We start from the raw sequence: 27,366 nt of genomic DNA, 5'->3' as shown, positions 1-27,366 counted from the left end.
TGAATTATTCAATGACAAGAGAAGAGAGATTAAAAAAGGATAAATAATCATTTTTATCCTTAAATGTGTAAAATGCTGATAAATTCATTCCTGAAAGATGAAAATTCAAATTTTAGTCTCCGAAAGTAAAAAAAGTACAACAAATTCATCCATCCGTTAACTTTCGTCCATTACTGTTAATGAAAAAGCCTACGTGACACGTTCAGGAACGAATTTGTTAGCGCTCTAGACATTCAGGGACAAAAATGACTATTAGACCAAAATATAATTTAATCTTCATTAGGAGTGGGAATAGGTCAGACCAGACTTTGAAAGGCCTGAGCCTAGCCTACGATGAATCTTTGAGGCCTGAGCCTGGCCTATAGCCTATCAAAGACTTTTATTTCGGCTCGGTCTGATATTTTTAAAAGTCTGGCCTGGCCTGATAGCTTTTTTAAAAGTCTTCTTCAGAATAAATATTTAATATTTTATGGAGTAGGAATATAATAGGAAAGTTAAAAAAAAGAAAGTCAATCAAAATAATGAGGAATATAAAAGGACACATGACTCACACCTAAATTGTAACTAAAGTTCTTGATTATAGGAATAGAAGTTAATCAAAGTCTGATAGTTTAAAAAAAAATTAATTGTATCCAAAAAATAATATATATATATATATATATATATATATGTCGGTCTATCAGACTTATAAGACTTTTTAATAAGCCTAAGTCTGGTCTATTTAATTTAATAGGCTTTTAAAAAAGTCTGAGCCTAACCTTTTAATTAAATAGGTCAGTTCAGGTCAGATTTTATGTAGGCCAGGTCGTAGGCTCCTGTAGGCCGGCCTGACCTATTCCCACCCCTAATCTTCATCTTCCCTCCTTTTTTCAATCGATGCAAGCGTAGTATTACAATAAGTACTTAAAAAAATAATAAAAAAACACACATAATAATAAACATAATATTAATTAATAAACTTTGCTTTAAAATTTTTATTATGACACTATGTCAAAAAGAGAATTTTTTTGAGCATTTGAATTGTTGAAACTTTAAACATCTATTTATCGTTATTCAATTTCAATTGTTTTTTTTCTCTCTTGATAGGCTCGCTCACCTCACACACTGCGTTCACTCGCTAGTCACGTCTAATCCCAAAACTGAACCCACCCTCTTCGTCCGGTTCACAGTTCACTAGCGTTCGATTCGTTTCTCTCCCTCTGTCTCTCTAATGGGTTCACTCGAGGCCCCAACCGCCGCGGAAAACGGTTCCGCTCCCGCCGCCGGCAACGGAAAATCCCCCTCCGTCAACGGCGCGGAGGCGGCGCTGGAGCCCGACGCATCGAAGCGGCGGAGATCGTCGGGGCTCCCACTGGAGGTGGGCACGCGCGTCATGTGCCGGTGGAGGGACAACAAGTACCACCCCGTCAAAGTCATCGAACGCCGCAAGGTTCCCAACGTCATCCCCAACGATTACGAGTACTACGTCCATTACACTGAGTGTAAGACCCCTTCGAATCCTCGTTCTCTTCTTCAATTTGAATGAATTAGTGAACCGTTAGGGTTTTGGATTGGCGTGTTGTGGTTCCGAGGGTTGGTTTTGGTTGGGGCATGTGTTGATTTAGGGTTTGTTTAGATACAATTTGAATTGATTTTTTCGTATGGTGTTTTGTTTTGGATTAACAGTGAATATTATGTCGGTGGCTATGATTATAATTGATATCTTATCATGATTAGGGTTCACTGCGAATCTTTTGTTATGGGAACATTGACAAGAACTTGGATTGTTGAGTTATTATTTATGAATTTATCACTAGGGACGTGTGGATTATGGCTGGGTTTTGTTTTACACAGGAAAAGTTGCAGGTTAGTAGGTTACAAAGAAAGGAATAATTTGGGTTTGGGGTGGGGGTGTTTTCACAATCAGGGGATGGCAGGGCAGCCATAACTGCTTTCATGGAAATAAAAGAGCATAAAAAAAATAAAATTTAAATTTCAGGGGTTGCGTGGTTGTCTATTTTCTTAGAATTTTGTTGGTAAATAATGTTATATTTAAATGAACAAGATAAAACCATTTTGTTTTGGTATCAATGTGGTTGATGCCAATGTGTTATCCACTATTTGTTCTGTTTACTGTGTAGGCAGGGGTGATAAGATGATAACTGCTCAGTCTTTTTTTTTGTAGTCAATAGGAGGCTTGATGAGTGGGTGAAGCTTGACCAGTTGGATCTTAATTCAGTGGAGGCTGTTGTTGATGAGAAAGTGGAGGAGAAGGTAATGATTATACATTCTCCAAATTGCACGGCAGCATTGTTTTGGACTCATCTATTTAGTTTTTGAAGGATGGATGAGGAGGTTTACTGAGAAAAAGTGATAATATAGTTCAAACATCTGTTTGTTGTTTTACAAACACAACAGCAAAGGTCTTTTTCCACTGGGTTGGATTGGCTACATGGATCAAATGACACCATTGTGTTATGTTTAAAGCCAAGCTTTTAGAATATCTGGTTATTATTCTAAAATCGAAATCCTTTCCTTTCTTTTCATTGGTTTCTTCTTTGGGGGGTGCATGGTGGTAGACAGAAAAATAATAAAAAAACTAGTATCCTAACGACTTGTAGTCATGTTCATTTGGGTGGCTGGCATTAAGTATACATTTGTAGTCACTTGTACTGGCTGTTCATTTTAATATCTTGAATGGTGTTTACTTTCTCTGTTATGTTTAACTCTTATTTCAAAATATGGATTCCCTTTATGACTGAACTAATTTAGGAAATTGGACATATGATTTTCTAGGGTGCAACAGGTTTGAAGATGACTCGCCACCAAAAGAGGAAGATTGATGAGACACATGTAGAGGTAGAGTTGTTACTTCTCAGTTATAACATGAGCATAGGCTGTTAGACACAGATACACACAACAGAACACATGCTATGCTTCAAACCTTTTGTCTCTTTGTACATGTGCAGATGTGCTTCAATGGTGAGTAGGTACTATTTGTCATTAAATAAATTGAATGCTATAGGTTGCTAATTTTTGCACTGGCACAACTCTTTGTTTACACTGTTTTCATTGAATAACTTATCAGTATTTGAGTGATACTTCAAAATGATGCATTGAAGTGCATGTTCGTATTAGCTGTGAAAAAATAGATTATGTATACATAATCAGTTATTGTTATTATTGATTATATGAAATAAGTTTTATGTGGATAAGAGATAAAAAGTGATTTTAAAATAATCTATTTTGTTTGGATTGTATAAAAGAATTGCTTTTTCTGTAGTAAATTTACAAAATTGTGTATGAAGTTATTAGTCATAAGCTCTAAAATTTTGCTTGTTTTGAAAAAGCTGTTTCCTTCGTAAAACGAAAAAATCGAAGATCATAACCTGAATTTCTAACAATTGCCAAACATATATGGATAATGGTTCTGACAGCTTTTTTCACGAAAAAAAGCTGTTTCTCAATTCTCCAAAAAAATTTAGTGCTCACAAACATACTCTTAAGACATCTTGTGCTTAGGAGCTTCCAAAACACTAAACTTGTTTACATACCAGTACCTTTTATCGTAAGATTGATTGAAGTCTCATGAAATATGTAATTGTGATATTATTTTGTTGGAGCTTGGTGTTGATCATTGCTTTCTTGCACTTAAAAGTTGAAACCAGTACTGGCTGGTCAAATTATTCCTGCTTCACTCTCGATTTGTTCCTTATATTTTAAAATATGTATCTATTTTTAAATTATAGGGACATGAGGAGCTTGATGCTGCCAGTTTGCGAGAACATGAGGAATTTACCAAAGTGAAAAATATAGCTACTATTGAGCTTGGAAGATATGAGATTGAGACATGGTACTTCTCCCCATTCCCACCAGAATACAATGACTGTTTGAAGCTGTACTTTTGTGAGTTTTGCCTCAATTTCATGAAACGCAAAGAACAGCTTCAGAGGCATATGGTGAGCTGTGCCTGAAAAAATTCCTTTGCACTTTATTTTTCTTTATTTTGTGTATCATTGACTTTCTTTTTTTAGTCAAGTGACCCTTGATTTTGCTGAGTTGTTCAGTATGTAGTTTTTTTTTTATTAATCTTTCATTTATTTTTTAAAAACTAAGGTACTTAACTATGGAGAAAGTTTGTTTTTCTCCACAAATATTTACCGATAGCAATTTTACTGCCTTATTCAAAACAGCTTGGTTTTTATTGATCATAATCTGCATCTATTATGCTTATACTTCATTACAGTTCTATTTGTTGTGTTGTTTGGAAACAGTAAGAGTTAACTGATACTAGAGAGGTAAGAAAAACACCCTTTTAAGAGAGAGAATGAGAGAGAGAGAGAAGCAGAGAGAGAGAGAGAGCAAGTCAGAGAGAGAGAGAAATAGAGAGAGAGGCGGAAAGAGATAGTGAGAGAAAGAGGACGCCCATGGGTACGCGATCTTCGTGGTGGAAGAACTAACAGAGATTGCAGCCGGAGTGGTCATGGAAGACGAAGAAGCAAGTACGACGACAACCGTAACCCACAAGTGGACGACGACCAGAGACACAACTTCCTTAACCTTCAGGATGAACAGCGAGGCACTTGCGTCAACCTTCAGGAGGGAGAATGGATTCAAGTGAAGAGCAGGAGGAGAAAGGCCCATTCAAAGACCGTTCCAGCTTTCGGAAAGGGCATAGCTGACAAGAAAGACTCACACCAGATCACCTTTAGAGGAAAAAACCCATCATCAACGTGGAGGGACAGGGCGGATATCACCTCCTTCTACTTTTCCCATTTCCCTGATGAGGTCCGTGAAAGAGACCTCTGGAAGATATTCCAAGCCTGGGGAAAGGTTTGGGAGGTATTCGTACCGAAGAAGAGGAACAAACAAGGTCATCGTTATGGCTTTGTGCGTTTCAAAGGAGTAGAAGATGAAGATAGGTTGGAAAGAAGGCTTGACAACCATATTTATATACATGGGATGAAGATGTTTGTCAACAAGCCCAAGTTCCAGAGGGATGGGAATAAGGTAGCAGAGACATCAGTAGCTCTGAACAAAAGAACAGCCACGAAGACAATGGAGCCTGTCGCGCATAAACAGTTGACACATCAAGTCCCTACGTCCAAGAGGATCAAATCATGCGTGGAAGTGGTGACAAACCGAAACAAGGAATGGATAGAAACACAAGAGACGATGGCTAGGATCGCGGAAACAGGGATCAACGCAGGCAATATAAACATCCAGACGTCAAGGGAGAAGACCAAGTGGCTCGACAATGCTTGGGTGGGGCGCTTAAAAAACAAAGGCATGTTTGACAGGGTGGATGAGGAGGTTCGGGGGGTGTTCGGACCGGAGGTCAAAGTGTCGTATTGGGGCGATGATATGGTCATTCTCCATGGCCTGGAGGAGGAAGCAGCTAATGATTTCAACTACAAGGAACACACGCACGGCGGGACTCCTTTCTCACCGCTACAGAGATGGGCGCCGACAATGTTGCCTTCTTATCGTCTAACGTGGCTTCGTATATGGGGGGTACCCTTGATGGCTTGGGACGCAGACACATTTGCAAGCATCGTGTCGATTTGTGGTGAACTAGTAGAGCTCGACGGGGTGACGGAGGAGAGGTTGAGGGTAGATATTGTGCGGGTCCTGGTTCGAACGTCAGAGAAATCGCTCATAGAGCGTACGATGTCGGTCTTGGTGGACGGAGTCCAATACCTTCTGGACTTGCGTGAGGAGCTGGGATCTGGGTGGGGAAGAAGATCGCGGGAGCTGGCGGAGGAGTAGTTCCCGCCATCACCATTTTCCACGGCCTTAGCAGATTCTGATGTGGAGCCAAACACCCACATTTTGCATGGATTCTCTCCTGATCGTTTCTCCGGCAGTCCTGTCGGCGGTTCCTCTACCTGGTCATCGCCGTCTATGGCGGACTGTCGCCGGAGACGACGGACCATGGGACTTTACCCTCGATGCAGGGACAACGAGACCATGACAGGTGCTGAGGTGTCATCCCAACACTGTCACGAGCCTCTGTCAACTGCTGCTGGCCTGACACCTGCAGACGCGGGCCAGAGGGAATGCAACGGTCCACTTTGTCTGGACATGCAACCTGTCGGCATGGCAGAACCTAGGACCTTCTGTCCTAGCCAGCAACAGAAGCTTTTTTTGGAAGTAGACGTTGAAGACACACTCCAGCCTGCTTTTAAAAAATCCAATAACCTTTGGGCAATGCAGGATGAACCTTCAGTTATTAGCCTTGAGACCTCTCCAGTGGTCAAACATGGTTCAAACTTCACGTGCCCTTATCAAAGGGACTTTGCAGCCGAGGTGGGGGAAGTTTCGGACCAGACTCTGGGCCTGGTAACCAAAAGCCCAATTAAAAAGGGGATTAAGCCTTCTTCAACCCTCAAGGTGTATGTTAGAAGAAAGGAGTGGGGAGCAGTAAATCACGAGGCCCATGTACAATGTAGCCCAGATTCATGTCACAATGTGAAAAAGCTTGTATCACGAAATTCCATCAATGAAAACAGTATGACAGATGAAATGGAAGGGAGGGACATCCATATCTCAGACCCAGAGGGGCTGACTCCTAAGCTACAATGTCCACCTCACAGTCCTGCCCCTAATAGTAGTTTTAACAAGGTTCATTCAGACAATGAGGAAGCCCTTCACATGGAGATTGCTAGACACTTGGGGGTATCCTATGCTGAGAATAATAACAGTAATGATAACATGATGAAAGAGGCCAATATTAGTAGTGGTTTTAATGCACCAACAGGAGTGATGAGAATGAAACACATTGACTCATGAATATTTTGTCCTTTAATTCTAGAGGGCTGGGTAGTGGAGTCAAGAGGTCAGCCATTAGGAAGCTAACCTTGGCCAACAATGTTGACATACTCTGCATTCAGGAAACTAAAAAGGAGTCCATAGACAAAACCTTCTGTCAATATTTGTGGGGAGATGGTAATGTTTCATGGGAGGCTGTCCCCTCTACTAATGCTGCTAGAGGTCTTCTGTGTTTATGGAATAATGATTCCTTTGTGGTGGACAGAAGGGTAGTGGGAAGAGGTTATATTTGGCTGAAAGGAATGTGGACTAAAGAAAACAAAAGGGTCTGCATCACTAATTTATATGCTCCATGTGATTTACAGGGAAAGAGAGATTAGTGGGAAGAGATTAAACTCCTTAAACCTTCTTTTCATGATGGCCCTTGGTGTATTGCGGGTGATTTTAATTCTATAAGACACCAGCATGAGAGGATCAGCTCATCTCATTCAGTGGGGAACTCAACATGCATCTTTGAATTTAATTCTTTCTTTGAATTTAATTCTTGGATATCGGATATGGCTTTGGAGGAGGTCAGGTCTGTTGGGAGGAACTTCACATGGTATAGACCTAATGGAACTGCAATGAGTAGACTGGACAGGTTTCTTCTATCTGATGAATGGCTGTCCCAATGGCCAGATTCTACCCAATTTGTGCTTGATAGAGATTTTTCTGATCATTGCCCCATCCTTTTGAGGTCTACAACCATTGATTGGGGGCCTAGACCTTTCAAGATAATGGACTGGTGGCTGAAGGACCAAGATTTTCAGAAAATGGTGTCTCATAGATGGGGCAATTATCACCCTAGTGGGTGGGGTGGTTATGCCTTAAAGATGAAACTGAAGTTCATTAAAGGATGTATAAGGCAGTGGAGCTCACAAAATGGTGTTATTAATGCTTCTAAAATTCGGAATTTAAAGAAGGAGCTAAATGCTTTGGAGGCTGGTAGCAATGCTTCAATTTTATCTCAAGCTAAGGTGGAGCTTAAGAAATCTCTGCAGGAACAGCTTTGGAATGCAGCACTTGCTTATGAATCCATGCTGAGGCAAAAATCAAGAGTCAAGTGGCTAAGAGAAGGGGATAGAAACTTAGCTTATTTCCACAGAGTGATCAATCACAGAAGGAGAGTTAATGCTATTCAAGGTCTGCACATTGCAGGTGAGTGGGTCCAAGAGCCTAATAGAGTTAAGACTGCAGTTTTAAACCACTTCAAACACAAATTCTCAGAGCAGAATCCAAATAGGCCAACTCTGGATGGAGTACACTTTTCTTCCCTTGGCCAAGGATACAAGGAATGCCTTATTGCTAGATTCTCTGAAGGGGAAATTAAATCAGCAGTGTGGGCTTGTGGAGGAGATAAAAGCCCTGGTCCTGATGGCTTTAATTTCAATTTTATAAAGCAGTTTTGGGAGACTCTAAAACCTGATTTTACTAGGTTCCTGGATGAGTTCTACATCAATGGCAGATTTCCCAAAGGAAGCAATGCCTCATTCATAGCCCTCATACCCAAGACCACTAACCCTCAGACTCTTAATGATTATAGACCCATCTCTCTTATAGGGTGTGTCTATAAAATAGTGTCCAAAATCCTGGCTACTAGGCTGGCTCGTGTATTACCTCACCTAATAGATGAAAGGCAAACAGCTTTTCTGAAAGGGAGGCATATTATTCATGGGATGATGATTGCTAATGAGGTTATAGCTGAAGCCAAATCTAAAAAGAATCCTTGTATGATCTTCAAAGTGGATTTTGAAAAAGCATATGATTCGGTCTCTTGGGGGGTTTTTAAACTACATGATGATGAGGATGAGTTTTTGTGAAAAATGGAGACAATGGATATATGGATGTTTGTCTAGTGCAACCATATCAATTCTAATTAATGGCAGCCCCACTTCGGAGTTTGTGCCGCAGAGAGGACTAAGGCAGGGTGATCCCCTTGCCCTCTTTCTTTTTAACATAGTAGCCGAAGGACTCACCGGGTTGATGAGGACAGCAATCTCTAAGAACATGTTCCACAGTTATCAAGTGGGGATTCAAAAGGAGGAGATTAATATTCTGCAATATGCAGATGATACGCTGTTTTTTGGATCTGCAACTACGGATAATATTAGAGTCCTGAAATCTATCCTTAGAATCTTTGAGATGGTTTCCGGTCTCAAGATTAATTATGCCAAAAGCCAATTTGGGTGCATGGGGAAATCAGAGGCTTGGTGTAGGGAGGCAGCCCTTTTTCTCAACTGTGGTCAGCTGGATATCCCCTTTTCCTACCTTGGAATCCCAGTGGGGACAACATCCAAAAGCTGGAATGTGTGGCAGCCTATCATTAGCAAGTTTGAACTCAAACTTAGTAAATGGAAGCAGAAATGTCTTTCCATGGGAGGAAGGATAACACTCATTAATTCTGTATTAACAGCTCTTCCCATCTATCTGCTGTCCTTCTTTAGAGTTCCTAAAAAGGTGGTGCAAAAGCTAGTCTCAATTCAGAGAAACTTTCTTTGGGGAGGAGGTTCTGAGGTAGCCAAGATTGCTTGGATAAATTGGGATACTATCTGCCTTCCCAAGAACAAAGGGGGGCTTGGGATTAAAGACTTGTCCAAGTTTAACGAGGCCTTGCTTGGTAAATGGGGTTGGGACTTGGCAAATAACCAGGATCAGCTTTGGGCCAGAATATTAATGTCCAAATATGGAGGGTGGAATGTGTTATGCTATGGCAGAAACAGAGCTGACTTTTCTCCTTGGTGGAGGGATTTAAGATATGTTTTCCAACAGCATCATAGAAATTGCATCTTCAATAACTTGAAGTGGAAGGTGGGTGATGGGACCAAAATCAAGTTCTGGAAAGACAAGTGGAGGGAGGATGATTTTAAGTCTCCAAGATAAGTACCCAACCCTATATCAAGTGAGCACTCAGCAGAATCATACTATCAACTCAATGGGCCTCTTAATTGGTAGTAGATGGGAGTGGAAGGTAAAATGGAGGTGACATTTCTTTGGCCATGAAATTGATATGGTGGCAACATTCATGGCTGACATTGAGGCTGTTCAGATCCAACCTTCAAGTCGGGATTTTCTCAGCTGGGGGGCTGATCCTGCTGGTTATTACTCCACAAAGTCAACCTACAATCTCCTCAAAGATGAGGGCAATTCTATTACTGAAGACAGCAATTACAAGATTATTTGGAGACTGAAAATTCCCCCAAGAGCAAGTGCTTTCTCTTGGAGAATCTTCAAGAACAGACTACCTACTAGGGATAATCTAAGGAGGAGACATGTGGAGCTGCCCTCTTATAACTGCCCTCTTTGTGATCAGGAAGAGGAAACTGCTGGCCATATCATGTATTCTTGCAGGAAAACTAGACATCTTTGGTGGGAGAGTTTGAGATGGGTCAATAGGGTGGGTCCTTTCCCTATTGAACCCAAATGTCATTTTCTGCAATTCTCTCAATGGAATGGGAAAAGCAATGCAGACAACTGATGGGAAGCTTTCTGGATAGCTCTATCCATGACTATTTGGAAGCATAGAAATGCCTTGGTGTTTAACAACCAGAATTTCAGCACCGAAAAAGTCATGGACGAAGCTTTGTTTCACACTTGGTCTTGGATCAACTGCATGGAGAAAAATTTCCATACACATTTTAATCAATGGTCTACTAGCTTAAAGGAGGAAATGTCCTAGGGGTTTTCTTTTGCTGTATGGGTATCCACCTATTGTGGTTATATCTTATGTAGTTGGGGCTGGCAGATTTCTGTCTTTGTATATTTTGATATATTTCAGTACACCTAGTACTGATCAATTATTAATAATATCAGATTTTTGCTGTGCAAAAAAAAAAAAAAACAGTTCTATTTGTTGTAGCATTCTATGGGATTCCAAACAATCTAACTTCATGCTGTGGTTTTGTATTGTTTGCCATTGAAATTTTACTCCAGATTGTGTTTATATAATCATTTAGTCATCTTTAAAATTTGGTGTTGCTTTTATTTATTTGAAAATGAACCTTTTTGATTGAAATGAATTCATTTATTTGCTTGAACACTTGGAGATTGATGCAAGGGTATTTTTTTGAAATAGTCTATCTAATGCCTCTATTAGTATTTATTCTTTGCTCTCCCTACTAGGGCCCAAAAAAAGTTGAAAAAGATGTCAGTTTTATATATACCCAATGCAAATTGCGAAGCACCAATTTAGAATTTTGCACTGACATTGGCTTCCTGTTCATGCAGAGGAAATGTGATCTTAAGCATCCCCCTGGTGATGAGATATACAGAAGTGGTACACTGTCAATGTTTGAGGTGCATTTTTAACACTAATGTTCTTATTATCACAAGGTCTTTTTTTTTTGTCCTGTACCCCTTCCATTATGTTCAACTTTTCGAGTTCAAAATGAATTTTGAATTTTTTTTGCCACTTATCTTCGAGTCATTTTGTAATGAATGATTGTAAAATTGTTGCTTATAAATATCTTCTATTAGTATTTTTTTTATAAATTGTTACAATATCTTGTAAAATAATATAGATGATTTTAATATGATGTGTCAACTTGTGAAAATTCAAACCACTGACTGCAATCCAAATCTCAGCGTGTGCAACACTCTGCAATCGCAATTTAAAACTTTGCTACTTATGATATTAATGGGTGCTTGAAGGATGTTTCTGTTTCTGACATGTACAAAGATTGTGCTGCTTTTCTGCATTTTTTTGTTTTGTTCTTTGCTCTTTCTTCTTGAAGGATTTATTATCCTCCTTTGATTCTAATAGACTTCATTTTTTTTAAAGGCATTGATCTCCCTTAACCCAATTTCCCTGGCTTCAACTATTGCTTGATGAGCATCAGCTCTCTATTTTTTTTTAAATTCTTTATCTTTTTCTAAAAGATTTAGACAATTTTTTTTATTTATTTAACTAAATGAAGTCAAGGGTAACTGGCTACAAAGCTCAAATATTGGAAATTATTTCAATTGTAGAAAATGAATGAATTTTGAGAACGTTGTGTTATCTGGTTGACAGTTGTAAGTTGCAACAGTTATATATACATATTTTTTTTTGTTATTAATGATTGATTACTATCATAATTTGAGTTTTGTGATTACTTATAATAATAATAATTATTATTATAATATCTGGAAACAGGTCGATGGCAAAAAGAACAAGGTTTATGGGCAGAATCTTTGTTATTTGGCCAAGTTATTTCTTGATCACAAGACCCTCTATTATGATGTAGACCTGTTTCTGTTCTATGTTTTATGTGAATGTGATGATCGAGGTTGTCACATGGTTGGCTATTTCTCCAAGGTAAAATGTTACAGTGATGTCATTATTTTTCTTTGACATAAGATATTTCATTTTTTAATATTTTACTGCCAATATGCCCATTTAACTTACGTTTTTGATCTAAATGGCCTACCAAAACTGCCTCTGATTCATGCAGTTTCTATGCTTTATATTAATAATATAATAATGATGTTCATTAACAAACCTTAATTTTATTTGTATTATGAAAAATGAACTTTGTTCTAATTTTGATATATTTAATCTTCAAACTTTTTATTTATGATAAAGGAAAAACATTCTGAGGAATCTTACAATTTGGCATGTATCCTCACCCTACCACCTTACCAAAGGAAAGGCTATGGCAAATTTCTAATTGCATTCTGTAAGCTTTCTCTCTGTCTCTCATAAATGGGTCTCTTTGTATTTGCTAGCTATATGTGATAAAGTGAGTGAAATTCATTGAAATTTCAAACATTGAACAGCATATGAGCTGTCCAAAAAAGAGGGCAAAGTTGGCACACCTGAAAGACCTCTTTCTGACCTTGGACTGCTAAGCTACAGAGGATATTGGACCAGGGTTCTCTTAGACATTCTGAAGAAGCATAAGGGAAACATTTCTATCAAGGTACCTTATTCGTTTCTATTAATGTTTCTAGGCCTTATTCGTTACTATTAATGCTTCTAGGGCATTGAAGAATTCAACTTTTCTGTTTTCAAAATAAAGTTCATTTAATTGTTTAGTCTGTGTTCAATTTAATGTTATGGGATAAATGTGGATTTTGATTATTTCTCTGATTTTAATTAACTGGAATATAGTTTATCCATTAGAGTCCTTGACACACATACATGAAAGAAAGATGCACAAAAGAGAACTAAAGAAAAGACTAACAAACATGCTAAGAAAAAATATTAGCGACACATTCTAAGTTCTAATGCATTCTTTTCAACACATTTTATTATTGGCTGAAATTTATTGGGACAAATAGTGAGACTCAATAAATAGAGAGTAGGACCCACATGATTTTGCATATGATAGGATTGGGAGGGAAAGGAAATTGTTATTGGGTCTGACTTTTTCCTCTACTTATTTAATTATCTTTCCAACAAATTAACTTTATTAGATAAAGGGTAATAAAGTAACATTTATTACATACATTTTCATTCGTTTCCTTAATGAAACCAAATATAGGGATGCTTCCCTTCTTTTCCATAGGATGATACAAGACAATCATAACTCGTTCATTTTGTTCTTCCTCTTTTAAATCACATTCTCTGTCTTTTCTGTTTTTCTCTCTCTTTTTTTTTTTAGCTTCTTTCATGATACCAAATTGGCTCAAGAATTATTTACTTTTGATAAAATCTTGTTAAGCATTTATAACTGCTTTTCATAACCATTGCCCCTTGTTAAGTTTCTCTTTGTAGAGATAGGAGCCATAAAGTTCTTTTTCCTAATATTAAAACAAATAAAAATTGAGCATGTTGTAATTTTAATGAATATTGAAATAAATTTAAAAAACTGAACAAGCTGGAGCAGTTTACTCAGGTGATTAATTCTTTGCTCATGTATATTTCTGATCTTCAGCCAAAATATTAGTCAAGGCTCTATTCAATTGAAAAAGTTTTTTTTTCTTTTAACAGGAACTGAGTGATATGACTGCCATTAAAGCTGAAGACATATTAACCACTCTGCAGAGCCTAGAATTGATTCAATACAGGAAAGGTCAGCATGTTATATGCGCAGATCCGAAAGTGTTGGATCGCCATCTTAAAGCTGCTGGCAGAGGGGGCCTGGAGGTTGATGTTAGCAAACTGATCTGGACTCCTTATAAAGAACAAAGTTGATGGTCATTGGTCATATCCATCAAGGAAATACTATGATGTGATGTAACTTGTGCTTTTGTGTATAAAGTATATGTAGGCTAGGTTTCTTGGACAAACCCTTTGATGTATTAGTCTTTACAAATAAGATTTAATACATTTTAAGATGAGAATAGGAACATAACTGATTGTTTTATGTGCTGAACCGTAGCCGTAGGTATATGTTTAGTTTGTATCTTCGTTTCTAATGATGAATGCAAGAGGGAAATATTTTTTAATTTGTGGATATGTTTAGTTTGTATCTTCGTTTCTTAGACAACCCCATTTGATGTATTAGTATTAACAAATTTTAATCCTAAGATTGGTGGTTGCATGATGTCATAACCCTTTTGAGCACACTTATCTTTGGTGCAGAATCCTTTGGCGTGCTATAGCTGCAGCTGCCAGTGTAACGTTTCTGAAATTAACTCCAAATTTGGAGCAAAACGGATCAATCGAGAGGTAATATAACTGTTGCGGGTGTAAGTAAAATTTTCTAAGCATTGAGATCGAATCGAATGAAAGAATATGATCATGTGGTTATGTTTGAATGACTATAAAAAATAATAAAATTTATTTGGTTTGACGATAAATCAAGAAGTCAGAACTTAGAAGATGATGTATCTCTAAAGACAAGTTATTGAAGTCATATGTTCCTCTAAAAAAGAAAATAAGGGATCATCAAAAGCATGTTGTTTCGATTAAATATACAACGATGGTTATTGGGAGTGTGAAGATACATATGTCAACATTGTATATAGTTAATTTGAATAAGTTGTATATTTATACAAATCTTGTAAATCAACCGTTAAGTCGAATTAAGTTATAAATAGACACAATGATAGATATTTTTCCTTGACTACGAAGATCGCACATAACACTTTACATCAACACATCACACAAGGAAAATGACTATTGGTTATCAGGATGAAATGTATGTTGAAATCCATACTTCGATGTAATCTACAATTTTTGTCATTTCTTTTTTTTGATCAATTTCCGTTTCATGCAATCCTCATCTTCTATATTTATTTTTCAAACTTCATACTTCTTTCAATCTCAATTTCTTCTCTAAACTCAAATTTATTTACTTGCTGTTCTTTACTTTCTAGCCATTTTCATATTGCTTAGCACTTTAATTTTCATTTTACATTTCAAGCACTTTACCTTTCTGTCATTTTAATTATTGATTGCATTTCAATTCAATTGGCTTTCAAAATTCTTTTACATTACAAATTTGTTACTATGTTTATTTTTGTGACTTTAAATACCAATCAATTTGTACATTTCTATTTGTCTAAGAATATAATCAAAATGGGTATTTTCGATAGTAATACATTATTCCATCAAGAGTTTATGTTTGTTCGATTTATCTCATATTTCTTTAGTTGAAAGTCATATCGACTATTAATTTAACAAAAAAGATCTTATAGTTGCAATTTTGGCTCACCAAATAAAATAAGTTGTTTGTGGTTGATTAAAATTAAGAGTGAAAAAAAATCAATATATTTACTTTCAATTATCAAAATGAATTTTCACCATAAACAATAACCAACTAGGTTAACGATCAAAGAAAATGTAAGCGATATGATAAAATAATTCAATGTCAAGTGATAAGAACTCAAGTATCATTTTAATTTGAATCAAATTTTATTGAGTTATGCAGTAAGGAGTAAGTCCCTAGTCAAGTTTACCCGAATGAAATTTCACTCTAGATTTATTTTCCATTCTAGCAGTAAATAGTAATTCATATAATATTTGATTTTTACATTTAGTTACAAGCATATTAAAATTTACAGAATTCAACGATACCTTTTCGATTTAGCTATGATAAAATCTTATTACATATATATATTTTTTAGTTTAATATATACACATTTATTTGCATATGTTACTTTGTAGTTTGTATAATTTTTTTTAATCCATTGTCTTTATCATGAGATTTATGTTGGAATTTTTAATAAACCTTATAAAATGTCAAATGAGCACCAAAACACATTACGTCAGATTATCAAGAGGTTTTAAGGAATACCTAGATTCATAGAGCTTGATCAACACGCCGTGAAATCTTACAATTGTCATGAACAATTGGTTTAATGACCTTCCTCAACCAAATCACCTTCTTCTTTATGAGACCTTCATTTTCTCTTTAGATGGGGAAAGGAGAAACTGTTTCTTGTTTTGGTGTATTGGGGATCATAATCATGCCTTAGGTTTTAACCTATTAGGGTTTCCATTATCCCCTAATGGACCAAACTGGTTTTCGCTCATTAAGCCCATATCAATTTTCTGTTGAGAGTTTAATGGGCTCATTGAATTATATCACTTTATATTGAACCCATCTAAATGTAAATAACTAATATAAATGTTATAATATAATATGTAATCCATATTAATTAATTAGGAATTATAAAATTACTAACAATCTCCCATTTGGATTTCGTATTAACTTTAGACATTTATATCACAAAATTCTTTAGGCGCGCAATCGTATGCTATTTACTTTTAGACTCATTTTATACAATCTAGTCCATCTCATATAGCAACAGGAAACCAATGTAGTTTTCGTCACAATTCAGCGTGACTAAGCCACAATGATCACCACTGTTATTCATACTCGATGACATAGATCAAATATAGATAAGCGGCATGGAAATTACATACAATGCGATCTTAATCATGTTTATTTCCAACTAGTCCAAACTTTATTCTTTATAGAGATCAATCCAAAATGCAATACAAATATTGCACACAAAACAAGCTCAAAATAGAATGATAAACATCAATTTTATTTTTGCAAAAAATCCAAACAATACAAATATCTGAAAAATATAAGATATAAAACATAAATGGGACTCCCACTAAACTAAGGTACTGTTAGGAACTACACCCATATGAGCAGTGTGCTCATGAAAAACTCTAGGTACCAAACCTTTAGTAAGTAGGTCAGTTAGCATGGAATCAGTCCCTATATGTTATACGGAAATCCGCCTATTATGAACTCTTTCCTTCATAACCAGAAACTTGATGTCAATGAATTTTGACTTGGTTGTACTCCTATTGTTGTTGGAGTAAAGAACTGTAGAGTTATGGTCACAATAAATTTTCAATGGTCTTTCAATGTCATCGACCACACACTAACTAGTGACAAAGTTTCGCAGCCATATCCCGTGATTAGATGCCTCAAAATAAGCAATGAACTTCACAACCATGGTTGAAGAAGCTACAAGAGTCTGTTTAGCAGACTTCCAAGAGATAGCTCCTTCAGCCAACATATATATGTATCCAGAAGTGGAACATTTGCTGTCTTGACATCCAACAAAATCAGAGTCTGAGTACCCGATGATCTCTAAATTATCAAACTCCTGATAAGTGAGCATGTAACCTTTTGTTCTCTTCAAGTAACGCATTACGCATTTCACTACCTTCCAATGCTGCAATCCAGGATTACTCAAGTATCTGCCCAGAATTCCTACGACAAATGATATGTCGGGATGAGTACAAACTTGAGCATACATCAGACTTCCTACTGCTGATGCATAGGGAATCTTCTGCATCTCAGTTCTTTTAAGGTCATTATTGGGGAATTGTTTGAGACTGAATTTGTCTCCTTTAGCTATTAGGGTATCTCCTGGTTTACTATCTTTCATGCCGAATCTATCAAGTACTTTATTGATATAGCTTTCTTGTAACAACCTTAGGATACCTTGAGAGCAATCTTGTAGTATCTTAATACCTAACACAAAAGAAACTTCCCCAAGATCTTTCATTTCAAAAATTTTCGTTAGAAATCTCTTGGTCTCCTGTAAGAAGGCTATATCTTTGCTAGCAAGTAGTATATCATCGACATATAATACCAAGAATATGTATTTACTCCTACTAAACTTATGATATACACAATCATCAACTACATTTGCCTCAAAACCATATGAGGTAATGACTTGATGGAACTTGTAATACCATTTACGGGAAGCCTGTTTGAGAGCATAGATGAATTTCTTTAGTTTGCATACCATGGACTTTGAGTCACCTAACACAAAGTTTTTTGGTTGCACCATATAAATCATTTCTTCAATGTCACTATTACGACAGTCTTGACATCCATCTGATGTAGCTCTAAGTCAAAATGAGCTACCAGTGCCATTATAGTTCTAAAAGAATCCTTTGAAGATATTGGAGAAAAGGTCTCTTTATAGTCAATGCCTTCCTTCTGAGTAAAGCCTTTAGCAACTAGACGAGCCTTATATCTCTCGATATTACCCCTTGAATCCTTCTTGGTTTTAAATATCCATTTACAACCAATAGGTTTCACACCTTTAGGAAATTCGACTAGATCCCAAACTTCATTGTCTTTCATAGACTTCATCTCATCCTTCATGGCATTAATCCATTTTTGAGAGTTAGAATTGCGCATAGCTTGACAAAAGTTGATTGGATCATCCTTTGTTAAACCAACACCATCCTCATGTTTATGGAGAAATATAATATAATCATTTGAGATTGCACTTCTCCTCTCTCTAATGGATCTCCTTAATGACACTTCTTGAGGTTGTTGAGGTTGCTCTAAAGGTATTTGAGGGAGAACCTCATTATTGTCTTGTTCTGGAACAATGTCAATAGTTTGAACATTGTCTTCTATTACTGGAGTTGTGTCTTGAACAATAATAGGTACGAGGACTTGATCACTATAAATAACAGGTTCTTCCTCAAAAACAACATTTCTTATATTCTCTTCCTTCCCAAACTCAACTTCCTTAAGAAATCTCGCATTTCCCGTCTCAAAAAAGTATCTTAAGGTGAGATTGTAAAATTTATAGCCCCAAGAGCGTTCAGCATAGCTAACAAAATAGTAGCTAATTGTTCTTGAGTCCAACTTTCTTTCATGTGGCCTATATGGTCGTGCCTCAGCCGGACAACCCCAAATGTGCAAATGTTTAATGCTTGACCTTTTACCAGTCCAAAGTTCATAAGGGGTTTTGTTAACTGCTTTACTTGACACCCTATTAAGGATGTAAACTGTGGTCTTTAAGGCTTCTCCCCAAAGTGACTCTGGCAAAGAGGAATGACTAATCATACTTCTCACCATATCCTTAAGATTTTGGTTTCTTCGTACTGCTACACCATTCATGCTAGGTTTACTCGACATAGTGTATTGTGGAACAATTCCACACTCTTTGAGAAAAAGTGAAAATGGTCCTAAACGTTGTTTTCCTGATCCATCATATATGCCATAGTACTCACCACCACGGTCATATTTGACAACCTTAATTTTCTTTTCAAGTTGAAGTTCAACCTCAGCCTTAAAAGTCTTAAAAACGTCTAGGGATTGGGACTTCTCATGTATCAAATATAGGTAATCGTATCTAGAGTAGTTATCTATGAACATAATGAAATATTGTTGTCCATTCCAAGAAGTTGTAGGGAAAGGACCACAAATGTCTGTATGCACTAGTTCTAAGACGTCTTTAGCTCTTTCGGCACCTAATTTCCTTATGTTTGTTTGTTTTCCCTTTATGCATTCAACACAGACCTCAAAGTTCGATAAATCCAAAGGGTTAAGAATTTCATCCAACACAAGTCTCTTAATTCTCTGTTTAGAGATATGACCTAAACGCTTATGCCATAAGGTGGTTGAATTCTCATTCAACTTTCATTTTGTACCACGTGAACTTATTTGCAGTATTTCATTATAGGAGCTAACAACATCAAGCATGTAAAGATTATCAATTAAAGAACCAGAATCAACCATATTTGAATTTTGGTAGAGACTAACTTTATTATTTCCAAATGAACAAGAAAATCTAAATTTGTCCAAACTAGAAATAGAAATCAAATTCCGTCTAAAGGATGGTACAAAAAAAGTCTCAAATAAATTCAAATAAAATCTAGTTTTTAACTGTAATCTAAAAGTTCCAATAGCTTCCACTGCAACCTTATTGCCATCACCCACAAAGATGAACCTTTCATCATCACTTGGCGGTCGGCTCCACAGGCAACCCTGCATAGTCATACTTATGTGAGTAGTAGCACCAGAATCTACCCACCAAGTATCTTTAGGTACAAAAGCCAAATTAACTTCAGAACAAACTAAAGTAAGAAATTTACCTTTCTTCGCACGCCATGCGGCATACTTGGGACACTCTTTCTTCATGTGTCCCGACTTCTTGCATAAGTAACAGGTAAATTCCTTATCATTCTTTTGTTTCTTTTGCTGAGAATTCCCTTCTGTAGCACCCTTAGTCTTCTTCCTTTTCTTATTCAGAGAGGTCGAAGTCAAGTTAGCACTTTCAGTCCTATCTCTTTGCAGCCTCTCCTCCTTTTGCACACAATGAGATATAAGCTCATTGAGGGACCATTTGTCCTTCTAAGTGTTATAACTCACTTTGAATTGCCCAAAGTGTGCAGGAAGCGAGATTAAAACCAAGTGTTTGAGCAGGTCTTCACCAAGCTCTAACTTAAGTGACTTGAGTTTCGATGCGAGATTGGACATCTCCATAATGTACTCCCTTATGTTCCCTTTGCCTTTATACTTCATGGAGATGAGTTTGGCCAAAAGGTTACTCGTCTTCGCTTTTTTTTTTTTTTTTCATTTTTGGAAAAGTATTGCTCAATTTCTTGAAACGCCTCTGGAATAGAGCGCTTCATGATCATAAGACACATTCAGTTAGACCGATCCCACTTCTCAATTTTTATCTCATTAGAGGTTTCCGGAGTGGAAATAGGTCGTTTCGTCCTCAATGCCAAGTCCAAATCCATACAACCAAGAACAATTTTTACGGCTTCCTTCCAAACCTTAAAATTTGTCCCATTTAGAATTGGGATAGAATTCACTTGGGTAGTAACATTTGCAGCACTGACAATATTAACTAAAGGGAGAACAAAAAACTAATAACATGTTCACAAATAATCAAGCAAGTCATATAAAGTATATATAACAAGACATGCAAATATTTCACATAACAGATCCATCACAAGATACTCAGCACAATATCAATTCTAGTCTTTTGACAAAAATTAATTTGTAATTGGTACTCTCAACGCAATGATCAAATATTGACAATTAGTTCTGTCAAATAATAGTATTTCTTTGGACCGACTATCATTCACATGAAATTTTTTTTATAATTGTCACATATTTATTATCGCATGTAATTATTTGGCCAAATTGTGTCTTCCTTTGTGTTGAGCACAATTTGCATAAATAATTCCATACTAACATCCATGCAATTTAATTAAATCAATTTACACAATAGAGGTTACATTGACAACATAATGGTTCAATCAATTTAATTAAAATTACCGGACACACAAATAAATGGAAAGGATCCGAAACGAATATTTGAACCCAATTATGATAGCATTAAATATTTGAAAACAACATCATGGTAAACTAATTACGCATCCAAAACGAACATACCATAGTACTATCGTAAATTTGTACTAACCACAAGAATATCATAAACTATCAGCCTATCACCGATTCATGAAGGAAAAATAGTTGACAAGAAAAAACTATAAATTATTCATATAAGACAATGACCATTGCCTTATTACTGATTCATATAAACAAATATATATATATATATATATGAAATTGTGTCATGTACAAAACATCATGATAATGACATACATATAGATTCACAAATCGCACACAATGACCTTATATAAAAAATATAAGTCCATGTGGCTTTGTATTTGACGTAAAGAGTTTTCATAAACCTTATATGTATAAAAAAAAAAACTTTCTCGCTCACGAAATATATATTGTTCAAGAAAACAAACGCCAAATACGTAGAACCTTTATCACAAATAGAATAATATGTAAGCACACGCGACACAAACAAAAAACTGTGTACAAACTCGTAAATCAAATGCAGAGGCCTTTTATTCAATTGAAAAAAAGAAAAACTTTACGACTATAACACAAAAATTTACGGATTTTACAATTTCATTGATTGAAATAGTTTCTCCCCAAAATAAAATTAGGGTTTATATAACTAAAATGATCCAGATATAATACATATCAAACAACTTTAAATCCCAATAATCTAATAGTAATGGCTCTTATATCATTTGTTGGGATTTTTAATAAACCTTATAAAATGCCAAATGAGCACCAAAACACATTACGTCAGATTATCAAGAGGTTTTAAGGAATACTTGGATCCATAGAGCTTGATTAACATGTAGCAGAATCTTACAGCGGTCACGAATAATTGGTTTAATGACATTTCTCAACCAAATCACCTTCTTTCTTATGAGACGTTCGTTTTCTCTTCAGATGGGGAGAGAAGAAACTGTTTTTTGATTTGGTGTATTGGGAACCATAATCATGCCTTAGGTTTTAACCTATTAGAGTTCTCATTATCCCCTAATGGACTAAACTAGTTTCCACTAATTAAGTCCATATCAATTTTCTGTTAGCCGTCTAATGGACTCATTGAATTAGATCACTTTATATTGAATTTATCTAAATATAAATAACTAATATAAATGTTATAATATAATATGTAGTCCATATTAATTAATTAATTAAAAATTATAAAATTCCTACACATTTTATATTTCTATGCTTATAATATTACACGAAACTGAAACTCAGGCATAAAAATAAATATTATATAAAAAAAGTTCATGAAACTCTTGATGAGATAAAATTACAATATTATTTTGTGCAAAGGTAATAATAACACATTTAGTGTATTATGGTTCTATATACTTCAACGAAACACGTTAGTAACTGACTTTTTTTTTTTTGAGAATAAATGACATGCTAGTTTCTACTTGTTTAAAATTTAGAAGTATATCATTTATAATTTTAAGGCAACTTGTAACGTACATGTTTTTATATCTGGAGCTCATTTTAATCCTCTGCTTGATATACGATAGAGGATGCTGTATAAGATCAGACATGATATAATCCCAGGAATATATACTAGACATGATTTTTCACGTGTATTCCCACGTAAAAGGGTGAAATCCAATATTTTCAATTTCCTTTGGAAATAGAACTTAATAATTTTCCACTTTCACTTTATTTCAGTTTTTTTAAAATATTTTTATTTTTATAATTACAATAAATCTTAAAATATTCCAAAGAATGCTAAATAGTTATTAAACATGTTGATAAAAATAACATTTCTAATAATAGTATTTTCAGGAATATAATTTACTCCTTGGAACGTAAGTATTCATTTATTTTCAAGTAAATAGTGATTTTTATTCTTGAATGTGTAGAACGCTGATAAATTTATCCCCAAAAGATAAATTTTAATCCTAAAAGTAAAAAAAGTGAGACAAATCCATTTATCCGCTAACTTCCGTCCGTTACGCGTTAATGAAAGAGTATGTGGTCTATTCACGGATGAATTTGTCAGCGCTCTACACATCCATGGACGAAAATGACTATTTACCCATAATATAATTTAATATTTATCTTCTTTCATTTTTTAATCCTTGCAAGCATAAGATTACAATAAATACTTAAAAAAAGAAGAAAGCAAGTATAAGTTAGAACAAATATAATAATAAGCATAATATGAATTAATAAGCATAATGAGTCTATTGTTCTAAAATTTATAATTTGACATTACCTTACCCAAAATATGAGATTCAAACAAAAAATGAACAACCATTAAGTTAATCTTTAAAAAAAATGAGACCCAACTTGGTTTTATCACTACCTAATATTGTTACAATAGAAATTTAAGAGTAACAAATTATGCTTATTAATCAATAATATGCTTATAATTATGTTTGTTCTAACTTATGTTTGTTTTTCTATTTTTTTAAGTGTTTAGTGTAATATTATGCTTGTAATGATTATAAAAGGGAAAGATGAAGATTAAATTATATTTTGGATAGTAAAACGCTAACAAATTCGTCTCTGAATATGTCACATAGACTCTTTCATTAACGATAATGGGTGAAAGTTAACACATGAATAAATTTGTGGTACCTTTTTTACTTTCGAGATTAAAATTTGAATTTTCGAAGACAAATTTATCAGCGCTCTACATATTCAGAAACAAAAATGATTATTTATCTTTTATTTCCTTCCTCTTACCGTTTTGATCCTTTTGGACATGCGGACAAAAATAGCCGTGTTAATTTTATGGGCTTTATTGTGTTATAGCCCACCTTGCTCTAGTGGGCCTCTTTTAGCCCATGAAAGCAAAACCTTAGGGGAAATGCTAGGCGCACCCGGCAATATTGCACCCAACAATTTATTGAATGGGCCATTTTGCCCTTCATTAAAAAAGTTAAATAAAATGTTTAAAAAGCTTTCCCTCTCCCGGAATCATTCATGCCTCTTCTTCTTGCTTATGCTTTTCTTCCCTCTTCCGCGAGCCTGCGTTTTCTCCTCTCCGTGAGCCCTGCTGCTAATTGTTTCGCTTGGACGCCATTTCCCTTCGAGGTAGGTGTGCCTAACCTTCCCTTTGCTTTTATTATGCACTATAGTTGTAGCATTTAGGGTAGGTTAGAAGAACCTTAGGTTAGCGGAACCTTAGGGTAGAAGACGCTAGAAAAAATGGGGAAAGGGAGCTTACGGTGGTGCCTTCCGGAAGATCCTTTTAGGGTTCTTTCGGAACTTCCGGAAGAAGGTCTTCCGTAAGATTTCCAGAAGAAGGGTTCTTCCGGAAGTAATGAAACGTCTTCCGGAAGTACTGGTCTTTCGGAAAGCTTCCGGAACACCTCTTTCGGAAACTTTCCGGAAGAAGTAATTCTTCCGGAAACTTTCCGGAAGAAGGGTTCTCCCGGATGACCTTTCAGTGCTTCCGGAAGAACTTTCCGGAAGACCCCTTCTTCCGGAAGTTAGGTTTTTTTTTTTAAATATTGTTTTTTTTTAAAAAGTTAGTGTATTTTATTTATAAATAAAGTTGGTTATTTGTATAAATTAAGTTGGTTATTTTTGTTAATTTTTTTGTTTATTTTTTATATGATTTTAGTTGAGTATTTTACTAATTATTTAATTTTAAATTACTTATGTATTTTTTTTTATAAATGAAGTAGTTTATTTTTATAAATAAAGTTGTGTGTGATTTCGAATTTTTTTTAAATACTAATTATTTTTTATATATGATATAAATTAAGTTGTGTATGTTTTGAAATTTTTTCCCCATTTTTGTTTTATTTTTATATATAATTTTAGTTGTGTATGTTTACTAATTATATATTTTGAAATTAGTTGTGTTTTTTTTGTCTATAAATAAAATTTTTTATTTTATTATAAATAAAGTTGTTTATTTTATTATAAATGAAATATTTTTTTTTTATAAATGAAGTTGTTTATTTTTTTAAATTAAGTTGTGGATGTTTAATAATTAATTATTTGTACATTAGTTGTGGTTTTTTATAAATAAAGTTTTTTTTTTAAATTAAGTTGTGGATGTTTAGTAATTAATTATTTTTATATTAGTTGTATTTTTTTTATAAATGAAGTTGTTTATTTTTTTAAAATTAAGTTGTGGATGTTTACTAAATAATTTAGTTGTGTTTTTTTTTATAAATGAAGTATTTAAATTTTTTTTAAAATTAAGTTGTGGATGTTTACTAATTAATTTTTTTTACATTAGTTGTGTTTTTTTATAAATGAAGTTGTTTAATTTTTTTTTTAAATTATGTTGTGTATGTTTTCAAATAATTTGATTTAAATTAGTTTTATTTGTTTATAAATAAACTTGTTTTATTTTTATAAAGAAAGTTGTGTATATTTTGATCGAAAAAAATACGTGTTTGACATGATTTGCAGATCATGGCTAGAACACGAGGTTTAGGTCGTGCCATAGGTAGACTTGTAGGCAGAGATAGACATGATGACCATGATGCAGCTGATGTTCCCGAGAGGCGTAGGCCTACTGCCTCAGCTCGTAGGCAACGGGTTCATCAGATGACTACGAATGCACGTGATATGGCTGAGGACGTTGCTAACATGACTGACGATGTCCCTGATCTGGCTGCGGAGGCACCTGAGATGCGTGCGAACGTACATGGTGCTGATGGTGCTGAGGGGTCAGATGCTGATGATGCTGCTGAGGGATTCCCTGGTGGGCCACGTGACCCGTCAGTACTGGCATCATTTGCGGACCATGTTGCACATGCTGTTTGGAGTGGACAAGTATTTTAATTTGTTAATTATTTATCATTGTTGATTTATTTGTTTGTCATTAGTTATTTTTAATAATTGTATAATTTGTACTTCAAATCAGGAACGTCCTGATTTGAAGTTGGTGTCACATGGGAGGAAGGTGACACTGATTGGGAGGCCAGTGCCTGAGATTGAAGGACTGGTTGCTGCCACAAGATTAAGTCCACTGATCGATTGTTCAGTTATTACTGGCGATCTTGGACTGATATCCGCATTGGTGGAGAGGTGGCACGGTGAGACCAACACCTTCCACCTTCCGGTAGGAGAGTTGACGATCACATTGGATGATGTGTCGTCACTCCTTCATTTGCCCATCACTGGCGCGTTGCACACTTTTCATGCTCTTTCTATGGAGGAAGCGAGATTTTTGCTGACAGAGTTGCTTGAGGTGTCTGCCGAGGAGGCTAGAGCCGAGACAACACTGACACGTGGGGCATATGTACGACTAGGATGGCTTCAAGACATTTATGAGACGAGATGTCAGGCCCGACGGTGGATTGTAGCAGCTCGTGCTTATCTGCTGCACCTGGTCGGTTGCACTCCTTTTGCTAATAAGAGTGCAACATACGTGCATGTGGTTCACCTAAATGCTTTTCGGGACCTCGCTCAGAGTGGTGGTTATGCTTGGGGAGTTGCCGCGCTGGTTCATATGTATGACCAGTTAGATGAGGCTTCTAGGACCACCACATGACAGCTTGCGGGGTACTTGACGCTATTACAGGTAAATTTTGTGTTTTTTAATATGTTACGTTCGATTATGATTTAAACATGTTTTTATGTTATGTTAACCTCATTTTATGTGTAGTGTTGGATCTATGAGCACTTCCCTAGTGTGCACTAGTGCGTGACAGATGATACATACCAAGAGACGTCCCCACGTGCTTCCCAGTGGTTGACGTCGAAGGCGCACATGAAGGGGATCACAGGAGCACCTTACAGGACTGCCTGACGATCGTTAGAGGGGGAGCCAAATCTGATGGAAGTGTCAGGGCTCGTCAGAGACGCCGCACGGAGCATTGATTATTGTATTTATTTTTTGTCTTGTAGTTGACATGAATATTTGTAATTATTATAGCTTTTTGTTTAATATAGTTGACTTGTTTCGTACCGTTTATTATTTTATGATATTAACTGACGTATGGATTCTGATTCAGATTGTGGTCCTTAAGCGAAGTTTTCGAGTGTTTTAAATTTATTTTTAAAAAAAGTGAACCTAAAATCATGAGTTTTGTTCGTAAGAATTACATTAAAAATAAATGTTTTTAAAATCATTCATAATTCATAATTCATAATTATGTGT

General features: G+C 35.6%; 1 protein-coding gene across 1 annotated transcript; it reads left to right on the top strand.

The window, feature by feature from the left end:
* The first annotated feature begins 1,066 nt into the window (after positions 1-1,066).
* Positions 1,067-14,167, top strand: LOC114409460 (histone acetyltransferase of the MYST family 1-like). Its single transcript, XM_028372931.1, has 9 exons — positions 1,067-1,481; positions 2,165-2,253; positions 2,776-2,838; positions 3,729-3,938; positions 11,014-11,082; positions 11,921-12,082; positions 12,350-12,443; positions 12,544-12,686; positions 13,700-14,167. Exons 1-9 carry the CDS (start codon positions 1,211-1,213, stop codon positions 13,901-13,903), a joined length of 1,305 nt encoding a protein of 434 aa, XP_028228732.1. The 5' UTR covers positions 1,067-1,210; the 3' UTR covers positions 13,904-14,167.
* The last annotated feature ends 13,199 nt before the right edge of the window (positions 14,168-27,366 follow it).

Source organism: Glycine soja, chromosome 4 (genome assembly GCF_004193775.1).
Source record: "Glycine soja cultivar W05 chromosome 4, ASM419377v2, whole genome shotgun sequence".
Lineage (NCBI taxonomy): Eukaryota > Viridiplantae > Streptophyta > Magnoliopsida > Fabales > Fabaceae > Glycine > Glycine soja.
The sequence above is the reverse complement of the archived record's forward strand: the minus strand, read 5'-3'. Positions and strand labels throughout refer to the sequence as shown.